Here is a 12,204-nt window from a genome sequence, read left to right as displayed (position 1 = left end):
CTACTTCGGGCAGTAGCACGGGCGGTCTGAGGGTTACAGTGGTGGCAAACCCCTCAGGGAACCAACCCTCGTGGGACCATCACTCCTCTAGCACTTCGCAACCAGTCGAGTCGCTAAAGGAACGCGCTGGGCCCGCTTCAAAGAGTGTACCAGTGGTATCCTTCGGTGCTCCTCCTGACAACCGAATGTCGATCACTGCATCGGAGGGACAGCTCTCTGGAGGGGAAGATTCGGCTGTGCTGCCGACCTCCGGGATGGTGGCAAGGCCTGAATCGGATCCGGACATGTTGGCTATGCTTTCCCGGGGGAAACCTCCACCGCGTCCCGAGCCCTCGAGGTTGGACGATTGGTTTCTCGGGGTGGCTCGCACTGGTTCTCAGCACCCCGCCTCGGTGCCTTTCTTCCCGGAGGTGCATGAGGAGCTCACCAGGTCATGGACGGCACCTTTTACTGCCGGAAACCGACCTGCTGGTTTCTCCTCCCTCACCACCCTCGACGGGGGTGCAGCAAGGGGGTATACGGCGATCCCCACGGTGGAGTGGTCGGTAGTGATGCAGTTGTGTCCTAAGACCGCCTCCTTCTGGCAGGGTAACACGTCGCTCCCCTACCAGGCCTGTAGGCATTGTCTGACCGGCGGTGCTTATACGGTTTGTGGAGAAGCTGCCTCCGCCTTACACGCTATGACGTTACTGCAGGTTCATCAGGCCAAGGCACTGAAGGACCTGCACGAGGGTGGTCACGATCCGGAAGTTCTGAAAGAGCTCCGAACCGCTACTGACCTCGCGCTCCGAGCGACGAAGGCTACTGCGAGATCTCTGGGTCGTGCGATGTCCACACTTGTGGTTCAGGAGCGCCATCTCTGGCTGTGTCTGATCGACATGAGGGACGCCGACAAAATTCAGTTCCTTAATGCCCCTGTGTCCCAGACCAGCCTCTTCGGCGACGCGGTCGAGAGCTTAGCCCAGCAGATCTCGGCTGCACAGAAGCAGAATGAGGCGATTCGTCACATCCTTCCCCGGCGGGCTGCTGCTTCCTCCACCCGTCTACCGGCCACAGCACCCCAGCCTGCTCGTCGCCGAGGGAGGCCCCGTGTCCGCCCCCACTCCCGTGCCGCATCCGCAGCAGCCTCGAGCAAGCGGCGCCGTGGAGCTGGGCGTGGGCAGGCCGCCGCACCCGTCCAGGCCCCCGTCAAACTGGCGGTGAGCGGAAGAGCAAGAGGCCCCGGGACGGAAGCTGCTCTTTGGGGGATGCATCAACAAAGGCCCTACTCACGCACCCTCTGCCAAACTGTGGAAGCAGGTAAGCGTTGCACCTCACACTCAGACCCCTCTTCGGTATGCTCACAAGCCGCCCGAGTTGGGTCCCTGCATTCCACCTCGCTGCCCCACAGCAGGTGTGGTGGTGGTTCCGTTGGTCCCGCTTGCACGGTATCTGGGTGCCTGGCTAGCGCTACCCAGACCGTCTCGCTGGCTTCTGCGGACCATCAGCCTCGGCTATGCGATTCAGTTCGCCAGGTGTCCCCCCAAGTTCAGTGGATGCTCCTGTCTAGTGTGCGGAGATCGCAGTCCTACTGGCGAAGGATGCGATAAGAGCCGGTCCCTCCTGCCAATACGAATACGGAGTTTTACAGCCCCTACTTCATTGTACCCAAGAAAGGCAGTGGGTTATGATCAATCTTGGACCTGCGTGTCTTGAACCAGGCCCTTCACCAGTTACCATTCAATATGTTGACGCAGAAACGCATCTTCAGGTGCATCCGTCTCCGAGATTGGTCTGCAGCGATTGACCTGAAGGACGCGTACTTTCATGTGTCAATCCTTCCACGCCACAGACCATTTCTTCGGTTCGCGTTGAGGGACGTGCATACCAGTACAAGGACCTTCCCTTCGGGCTGTCTCTGTCTCCCCGTGTCTTCACGAAAGTCGCGGAGGGGGCTCTTGTTCCCCTCAGAGAGCAGGGTGTTTGCATCCTCGACTATCTCGATGATTGGCTTATACTGGCACAGTCTCGGGATCAGTTGTGCGAGCACAGGGACCTGGTGCTCTGGCACCTCAGCCAGTTGGGTCTTCGGGTCAACTGGGAAAAGAGCAAACTCTCCCCCCAACGCAGAGGATCTTTTTTCTCGGTATGGAGTTGGATTCAGTCGAACACACAGCACGCCTCACAGAGGAACGTCCCCTCTGAAACTATTTCAGAGGTTTCTGGGCATATGGCAGCTGCAGCGGCAGTTACGCCGCTGGGGCTGCTGCAGCCACAGGACAGTGGCGCCAGTGCGCTCACCACACACCAGCTACAAACAAGGGCTTGCTGTGGTTTACACGGATGCCTCCACCACTGGCTGGGGGGCCACGTACAACGGGCACGCAGTGTCGGGGGTGTGGACGGGCCCCCAACTGCACTGGCATATCAATTGCCTGGAGTTGTTAGCTGTGTGCGAGGGAGGACGAGGTCAGGGAGGACAAGCAGCAGGTCCTGTTTGTGGCGCTGTATTGGCCCACTCGCACCTGGTTCCCCGAACTAATGCTCCTCGCGACAGCCCCTCCCTGGCAGATTCCTCTGAGGAAGGATCTACTGACTCAGAGACGGGGCACCCTGTGGCACCCGCGTCCAGACCTCCGGAAACTTCATGTCTGGTCCCTGGTCGGGACGCGGAGGTCCTTGGTGACCTACCCCAAGAGGTAGCTGACACCATGACTTCGGCGAGAGCACCGTCTACAAAACACGCTTACGCCTTGAAGTGGAACCTGTTCATCGAGTGGTGTTCTTCTCACCAAGAAGATCCCCGGAAATGCCCAATCAGGGTCGTGCTTTCCTTTTTGCAGCAAGGGTTGGAGCGAAGGCTGTCTCCCTCCAGCCTTAAAATCTATGTCGCTGCGATTGCTGCTAACCATGACCCCATGGAAGGGCAGTCGGTAGGGAAGCATGACCTGGTCATCAGGTTCCTTAGGGGGTTGAGAAGGTTACATCCTCCCCGGCCCCCCTCCATACCCTCTTGGGACCTGTCTCTGATGCTCAGAGCACTACAGCAGGGCCCATTTGAGCCTTTGCAGTCAGTTGAGCTAAAGTTTCTTTCAATGAAAACTCTGCTCCTGCTTGCGCTGGCCTCCATCAAGAGGGTAGGGGACCTACACGCATTTTCGGTCGACGGTTCGTGCCTAGAGTTTGGGCCGGCTGACTCCCAGGTAATCCTGGGATTAGGCCCCGGCCCGGCTATGTGCCCAAGGCTCCCACTACTGCCTTCAGGGATCAGGTGGTGAGCCTGCAAGCGCTGCCCCTGGAGGAGGTAGACCCAGCCCTAGCTTTTCTTTGTACCGTCCGAGCCTTAAGATGCTACGTAGACCGGACACAAAGCTTTAGGACCTCAGACCAGCTCTTTGTCTGTTACGGAGGCCGGCAGAAGGAGAAGGTCATCTCTAAGCAGAGGCTTTCCCACTGGATTGTGGATGCCATCACCCTGGCTTATCAGGCACAGGGTGTGCCCTGCCCGCTCAGGTTGTGAGCTCACTCTACTAAGAGTGTTGCATCCTGCTGGGTGCTGGCTCGTGGCGCCTCGCTGACAGATATTTGTAGAGCTGCGGGCTGGGCGACCCCCAACACGTTTGCTAGATTCTATAGCCTTCGTGTGGAGCCTGTATCCTCCTGTGTTCTCACATCAAACGGGTAGAGGCATTGAGAGGCCCCGGTTTAGCGTCGGCTTGCTAAAACTGCTCCAGAGTGTAGACCCTGTCGAGCTCCTCCATCCCAACGTCCGGCGCCAGGCCTTCACTTGATGAATCCTTGAGAACCGGTAGAGGGCTGGGTTCCATATGTAGAGGCCTAAGTGGTTCCCATATGTGTTAAGTCCACGTTATAGCCTCAGAGCCCGTGTTTCCCCGGCAGACTTCTGCCATTTCCAAGAGGGTTACAATCACCTCTAATCTTCCATATGCACCTAAACGGATGTTCGTATGTGTAAGTGCTTCCGAAACCTCCTTCGGGAAGGATGGGGATTCCAGTTCCAAGTGGAAAGGATACGTTTTCCCAGTGTTATCCAATCTTACTGAGTGGGTAGTGCTACGACAACAGTGACTGGTCTTCTTGTTGCGAGCCCCGGCCTACACCAAAAAGGGGCGCAGGCGGCTCGCACAGGACACTGGAAGGGGCAGCATCCATGGCGCTTTGGTTGGGATCCCAATTCGTCGGTTACGATGTGACTCAAGGTGACCAACTGAAAGGGAACGTCTCGGTTACGTATGTAACCCTCATTCCTTGAAGGAGGGAACGGAGACGTCACGTCCCGTCGCCACGACTGATGTACCACTGCTGAGCGGCCGGGTCACCGGCTCGGCTCCTCAGCGAAAACCTGGTATGCGTTGCAATTATCGCATGCCAATGTGCATTGGCTCGTTTAGTTTACACTCGAAGTGGATTGGTCTCTCTAAACGAGATCCCAATTTGTCGGTCACGACGTGACGTCTCCTTTCCCTCCTTCAGAGAACGAGGGTTACATATGTAACCGAGACGATTTGTGCTGTACAACTGCTTAAACTGCACTTAATTAAGTTTTTATAATAATTAAAGGGGTCCTATTATGCTTTTTCACTTTTTCAACTTTAGTTAGTCTGTAATGTTGCTGTTTGAGCATAAAAAAGATCTGCAATGTTACAAAGCTCAAAGTCCAATTCAAAATGAGATATTTTATTTAACAGAAATCACTTTTCAAAAACTACAAAAACTACAACGAACGACTCGTTTGGACTACAACGCATATTTTCCGGGATTTGTGATATCACAAATATCGATGAATGGGACGAGACCTGGTTGAGCTGCAGTAGAGAAGGCAATAAGTGTTATCACTATGTCTGAGACATGCTAGCTCTCCCAAGGCAGACGAACTTAGAGTGGTTACAATCATCCGGGTTTAAATCGCGTTTAAATTGATTTGATTTTGACGCAATATTTACACTGAAGTTCGCAGGCGTCTATGCCTCAATGGTAAGGGGCATGATATTTTCCGACCAGGCACCGAGTGGTGCCAATCATAATACACACTGGCCCAGCTAACCAATCACAGCACATTTCGTATTTCAGATATTTCAGTTTTTCTTTTTTAATAAATCTGCAAAAATGTCAACAATTCTGTGTTTTTCTGTCAATATGGGGTGCTGTGTGTACATTAATGAGGAAAAAAAATTAACTTAAATCATTTTAGCAAATGGCTGCAATATAACAAAGAGTGAAAAATTTAAGGGGGTCTGAATACTTTCCGTACCCACTGTATATCTACAGTTTATTTTTCTATCTGACTAATGAGCTTATGGTCACAGAATATGCTTTCTGAGGTAAATGTGATGTTACATGAATTGTTTACAAGCTGTTATATTGACGTCTTTGCGCAGCTGAAACACTGATTGAGCGATTTCATGAGACAGGATACGGATTGTAAAGTTGTACTCTTTCTTTTAACTTACCTTCGTATGTTTAGTCATGTTTATTTTGTGCTGAAACTGGTATTAATGTGGAGGAGATGATCAGTTCACGTGCGCCTCGCGCTGCCGCATCTGTTGAACTGAGGCACCACAGTGATCTGTCACTCCACATTAAACAGCGCCAAAACGCCATTTATTGTTTGAATACTGCAATACAATGGACATTAAATGAAATTGTTTCATATTAAAAGTACCAATGCAAAATGCTTATTGCGATTTATTGGATGGGAGGTACGCTTCAATGTTCCATCCATTAACTGAAAACAGTCTAGACTAATCGATTCTTGGGATTTAAGAATCGATATCGTTTCGTAAAAATGAAAATCGATTAAAATCGAGATATCTATATTTTTTACCCAGCCCTAATGAAAATGTTTTATCTGTTATCTTTTTTGACCCACATAGAACTTAATACATCTTTATATGCAATTTCATAATTAATCCTATTGTCTTTGAAATATGGCTAAAAAATGCGAAAAATATATAAATATGGTGAAAAAACATTCATGGAAAATTCAAATATACATTAATGTAATTTCTATTGAAATTTGTATGTCATATATTTAAATATATTTGAAATGACACATTTGTAATGATGCTGAAGTTTAGTCCATTTAAAATCTAAAAGTGCAATTTTTGTTACAAAGTTCACTTTTTAAAAGTGCATTTCATGAAAGTTTACTCTCTAGCTCATGGAGAGGTTTGAGAACCCCTGCTCTAGAAGTACCTTCTATTTCATTAATCTATCTATCTATCTATCTATCTATTGTATCTATCTAGTCATCCAGCTAAGGTCCTAGGTTTTTCAGTCCATATAGTGACATCTGTAAAATAGCCTTTGTCATGTCTGATGTTAGTTTTTTAATTCAGATTTTGTAATTTAGCATTGTGTATAGTGTAGTATTTAACATTTCCAACCCAAAATACACCCACAATCCTGAATAATAATTTCTCTCTATAGTGTGTCTATCCCATCCTTGCCTTCACATTCAGTTTTATTTGTAAAGTGACTTTGCTAAGATAATGTGAAACTTCTATTTACAGTGTAGAAGTGTCCACGTTATTTTAAGTGACTTACCCCCAGGACGGCATCCACAGCAAAGACCGCCAGAGGGTCCAGCACTGTCCACACCGCCGCAGCCATGATAAACTTTGACAGGAAGGAGGGCGGTGAGCCAAACGCTAGCTGACAGCCCCATCTGATCAGGAGCAGCAGTAACGTAGCTGCATTCAAGGTCAGGGGGCCCAGCAGCACCAGCAGAACCTCCTCCAGGGTAGACAGCAGCGAACCCTGATAGACCAGATCCACCGTGTGCGCACCCAACCCAAATCTGCCCAGAGAGAGACATGATGAGAAGTTGATGTATCCCACAATGTAAGATAATTTTTAAGACTTGTCAGTTTAAACATTCAAGTGATTTAAGCCATTCAAGAGCAAGATGGGATGAAAGAGATCTCAATGCTGTAATCTCACACCGTGATAAATTGTTTCTGTATGTGTGCACAGAAAGCCACCTCTCAGACAGCATGCGAGTACCAAAAAGTTCTTAATGAATATCCATGTGAAAATATCGGATGTGTGTCAATATAAAACAAATCTGTGCATTAGATCTTAAAAGTGACAACAACCACATACTGCATACCTTCTGTTTCCTATGTTAATAATGTTAATCAAATAACAAAAGAAAAAGAGAGGATTACTCACTGCTCTTAACTAAACAACTTCTGTAACTTTAATAGGTACCTGTGTATTTCCTTCATACAGTAATACAGTTTTCACAGGCACTCTGTACAAGTCATATTTATTTAATTTACTTGTTGCATTGTATTGTATTTATTTGTGCTATTGCTTGTAATTTGTTATCTGATGCTTGCTTACTTGTCTTCAATGTTTGAACTTAATATTAGCTAGGCTAGTATTAGTATTTGCTGTTAACGTAAATTGGAGTCGAGAACTGTGAAATTCCACTGGTATCCAAACTGTTGGTATTGTAAGGCTACATGGGTCAAAAAATAATGAAAGCAATAACTTTACTTATGTAGGCAGGGCCAGTGAATGTTTTGGCAGGGCAAGTAAAATATCTGATCTCCTGGCCTGACCAGGCCAGTAGAAAATCTCCTTAATGTTGAGTCCTGAGTCAATATTTTAGTTTTTTAGATAGTTAACAATAATACTTGTTAATAACAACACTATGATGACCTTTTTTTTCTGTTAGTCAAACAGTAGCCTACATGTGTACCAATTTGAACTTTACTGCAGACTGGTATCTGACTCATTATAAAATGTTTATATTGACTTGGTAGCAATTTTAGTGGTATGCTACTTCTGACTTTATAGTAAAATAGTGGTGCTGATTTACAAAGAGGCAATGGCATCATCTTGCTACACATTCTCACCGAGGACTAAGCCCCGCAATGGATGAAATCCTAGAACTGTCACTGAACATCTGCACAAAATACAGCAAAATGAAATGTCTAAGAATTTACGCTGATGTGTAGTTTTTTTTGTTTTTGTTTTTTTTTTACATACACTTTCATGTCTTTCCTAATCTACCATCATCTCTCTGCTCATTAATCCCTCTCTACCGTTACCTGAGAATCTTTTGCACTCTTCATTTCACCTATTCGGCCCATTTCTGCTGCACATGTTCAGTACTCCGGATTTTCTAGCATTCTCTCAAGCATTTAAATCGTGTGAAACTTTCCAACACTCACTGTATGTTATATCTCTTTTTATTAAGGTTTAATTTTTAAGATTATATTTTTGATTTATAGTCAAATTTAAATTAGATTCAATTCAACTCAATTCAACTTGACTCAGTTTTGCTACATTTTATTCAGTCCGAGATTCAGTTTGATTTGACTCAAGATTCAGCTTGATTCCAATGCATTCAAGATTCAATTTCATTTGATTTACTTTTATTCTGTATGCGACAGAATCAGATCTCTAATTGTATTCCAATCCATTGTCAATACGCACTTTTTCTTTCTGTTTTAGGATGCTGTTAATTACGTCAACAGATCTAGCCACCTAACACAACTCACTCCAACGTTTACAACAGGACTTGTGCTGGTAATGAAGAGTTTTTCCACATGCTTGTGGTGCAATAAAATCCACAGAACACATGTTGTTGTGTAGACGGGTGGGACTCATTTGGCACTGCGAGGTTGTGTGCTGATTTTGGAGTGTGTTTGTGTGTGTAGGAGTGGAGGGGGGTGGTATTTGTGAGAATGCTGGGGGTAATGAAATGTGCGTGGGGTAGAGTGAGAGAGAGATGCTAATGACTGCGGGGCGTGCGAGTGTGTGTGTGTGTGTGCTGTCAGTTTGCAGCTGATCTCTGACCGCTACTGTGGTCACCAGCCCTGTAGAGAAACGCTCGCAGCGGACAAATGGACAGACATGTGGAACATGTCATGAGCCTATGACCCCAGCTTTGTGTTTTCCACTTGTTTCTCCCTCATCTGTCCTTCTCTGCATTCCTCTTATCTTCTGTCAGTCGTTTTCTGCGATTTAATGATGGGATTTGTTTGGCAACAACACAACTTGGTGCGTAATTGAATGACTCCTGGATGATAAATTAAATTAACACCACATGCAAAATAGAACCATGCTGTGGTATCACACAGGGTTTATGATGAAATGCTGTCCACACAATAAGAGAAGATAAATTCTTTCCAAATAATGCACACTAAAAGGCCCGTACCCCCGCATGTTAAAATCAACTGACTTTCCCCTCATGAGGTAGTTAAAGTTTAGACAAGTCTTGTAAAAGACTGTGCATGTGTGTGCGTTTGCTTGCATGCATATAAATGCACACACATGACATACGACAACAGCGCATGAATCACCTGCATGCATATTTGTGCATATGAGTGTGTGTTTCCAGTGAATTATTGTAAGTAGACATTTGTAAAGGTCAGCATATCCTCTCCTGGAATATTTCTGCATGTATTTGTGTGTTTGGAATAATGATGAGCTTGACACTGTGTGTTTACGAATGATTGTTCTGTGAGAAGGGTCACGTATGTCTCACCTGTTGATGGGGATGTGTTGAGCCTGCAGGAAGAGCCACTGGCTGCAGTAATGAAGGTACAGACGGGGAAACCACATTACGCCGAACAGGAGAATGGTCAGACTGATCTGAGACAGATGAGGACGTGGATGGCAGGACAAACCGAGCAGTGACGGGAGGAGACGCACTGCCAGACGTGTTCTCTCGCCTGTCCCACAGCACACAGCGGCAGACCTGTGCTGATTGTGGTGCTGAGATCTGGGGACAAAAAAAAAACATATGGGTGATTCTGTAAGCAGTGCAGAAAATAAATAAATAAAATAAATGCATAAATAGAGTTTTTTCCCCATTTTCCCACACAAGGATTTAATGTGCACAAATTAAGATCAATTAATTTGTCAAAATTATTTATAAACAAAATTATTTCTTTTTAATTTAATACATCTGACTGAAAGAGTGTGATTGTTTTCTATAAAATATATACCATCTATAATCGCTTTATTATCATATTTGGTCACAATACAATGAATATTACACATATTGATGAAATTTAAGACCAAAAACTTAAAATTCAACTTTTATGTCCGTCACTACTACAATGCAATACAAAAATGCCAAATGTCCTTATATTTTAATCAACATCTCCTTATATTGTAAGAAACATAAGTTTTCTGTAAAGCTGCTTTGAAATAACATGCATTGTTAAAAGCGCTAATAAACCTGAATTGAACTGAATTATTTGAGTGTTCATGAGGTTTTGGGGACAAAATTTCTTTAAAACACATCATAATACAGGTCTGTGGTTAGTTCATTAATCCTTGGCTATTTTTGTTAGTTGTGATATGGTCAATGTGCAGTGGTAATGATGCATTTCTGAAAGGAGAAAAACGTTTTAGATATCTAAATAGAAGAAATCATTCCATGTATGGAAATGTGTACGTAAAATTATTTTTTTAAGGTCATAGAGAATTTTCTTTCACAATTTTGACCATATATACAGTATGTACACATACAAAAAGTGTAATATTTTGATATAATACAGCTTGAAATAACTGTTGTCTATTTTATCAGATTTTAAAATGTAAATTATTCTGTGATGGCAGCAAAGCTGAATTTTTTTTTGCAGACGTTACTCCAGTCTTCAGGTCACATTGTCCTTCAGAAATCATTCTGATATGATGATTTGGTGCTCAATGTGCTATTTCTATGGAATATTTGTGGAAAACAACATTTTTTTTTCATGATTTTTGATGAAGAGAAAGTTTAAAATAACAGCATTTAATTTAAATATTTCTACATTTACATGTATTCATTCATTTTGTCCAGTGCAACTTGCGACTAAGGAATATAACAAGCAATTAACTGAGACGTGGTAGTAATACAAAGTTTCAGTGCAACATTCAAGCAATTACAACTGGCTGAAATATGAAATATAACATCTACATCACTAAAAGATCCACACTACACCAAAACGCCTTTCTGTATATTCACAACACACTAGACAGAGTTAATGTGTCAGGGACGCATCCCTGTCAAGCCGCATTACGCCACCGTGGCTAATAAATCCTGACTTGCATCCCCTCTCTAATGAGCGTATCAATGATATATGAACAGATGTATTTTTAGCCGCCTGCGCAGACTGGCTTTTCTAGAGAGAATGTCTAATGCAATGTGAAATCTGTTATTGCCACAAAACTGATTTTTATTGCCATAGCTCCATGTCTTGAGGTTTGTTTTAAAGAAAGTGTGACATGAGAGCATGTACTTGAAATGTGAAGCAAAAAAAGAGGAAGGTAATTTTTGCATTCATCTGTGGTGTTACTTTTAAAATTTGTACTATTGTTGGCAGTCAGGGTTTGTTATTAGAACATATCTCTAATTACACTTAGGCTTGTAACTCATCCCTCAATGTTTGTATTATGGACATGAGTGATATCACAAATTATGTGGCTGGTTGAGATGTGCAATTTCCACTTGTAAGCAATGCAGTGTTAAGTGTGGTGTACAGAGGAGCAGGTCATGACGTGTGTTAGCAGGATGGACAGGCAGTAGGGTGGGATTGATTTATGGCCTGATGCCTGTAAGGCAAAGCACAGCAACCCTGAGAACTATCTGTGCCTTTAGTTACAGATTCAAAATCTGGAGTCACTTAAAAGCTGGACGGCTTCCTTATTTGCAGAATTAAGTTATTTGCTGTCACTTTTTTCTGATTTGGACTAAAGACATTGTTTTGTAAATGTGCCAGAGCCACTTTCTACCCCCTCCATCAGGTAACACATAGAGTCACATAAAGTGTTAAAGAAGGAGTAAAATGAAACGAATGAATGAAATGAAATGAGGTGATTTTATAAAAAAATATATATATATTGAAAGCAAAAAAAAAGAAAGAAAGAACCATATGCTGACTTTATAAATATCACAAATTATGTGGCTGGTTGAGATGTGCAATTTCCACTTGTAAGCAATCAAATAAGAAGGATTTTTAAAGATACAATATGTGGGGAGAACGCACACACAAACACACACACACACACCCCGAAGGAGAAACTTAAGTGACATCTATAGACCAGATTATCACAGAGAATTTTATAAAAAAAATATATATATTGAAAGCAAAAAAAAGAAAGAAAGAACCATATGCTGACTTTATAAGATAAACCATTTCATCTCAAATGTAAGGCATCATTACATGTATCTTTCACAGATAAAGCTTAAAATGAATT

The 12,204-nt window shown here is 44.1% G+C and overlaps 2 protein-coding genes across 2 annotated transcripts in view; both read right to left on the bottom strand.

Annotated features, from left to right (window-relative positions):
- Positions 1 to 6,782, bottom strand: part of LOC107664637 (uncharacterized) — a 38,823-nt gene extending 32,041 nt beyond the window's left edge. The window contains exon 1 of the mRNA XM_016455255.1: positions 6,547 to 6,782. Within this exon, the coding sequence (XP_016310741.1) occupies positions 6,547 to 6,612 (66 nt within the window). The 5' untranslated portion in view covers positions 6,613 to 6,782. The remainder of the gene's footprint in view (positions 1 to 6,546) is intronic.
- A 2,671-nt stretch (positions 6,783 to 9,453) lies between these two features.
- ofcc1 (orofacial cleft 1 candidate 1) overlaps positions 9,454 to 12,204 on the bottom strand; it is a 39,656-nt gene continuing 36,905 nt past the window's right edge. The window contains exon 9 of the mRNA XM_016455254.1: positions 9,454 to 9,739. Coding sequence (XP_016310740.1) covers positions 9,499 to 9,739 — 241 coding nt within the window. The 3' untranslated portion in view covers positions 9,454 to 9,498. The remainder of the gene's footprint in view (positions 9,740 to 12,204) is intronic.

The sequence above is a fragment of the Sinocyclocheilus anshuiensis genome, unplaced genomic scaffold (assembly GCF_001515605.1).
Source record: "Sinocyclocheilus anshuiensis isolate Anshui unplaced genomic scaffold, SAMN03320099.WGS_v1.1 scaffold35, whole genome shotgun sequence".
Classification (NCBI taxonomy): Eukaryota; Metazoa; Chordata; class Actinopteri; order Cypriniformes; family Cyprinidae; genus Sinocyclocheilus; species Sinocyclocheilus anshuiensis.
Note: the sequence above shows the minus strand (reverse complement) of the source record. Positions and strands in the feature narration are given on the sequence as shown.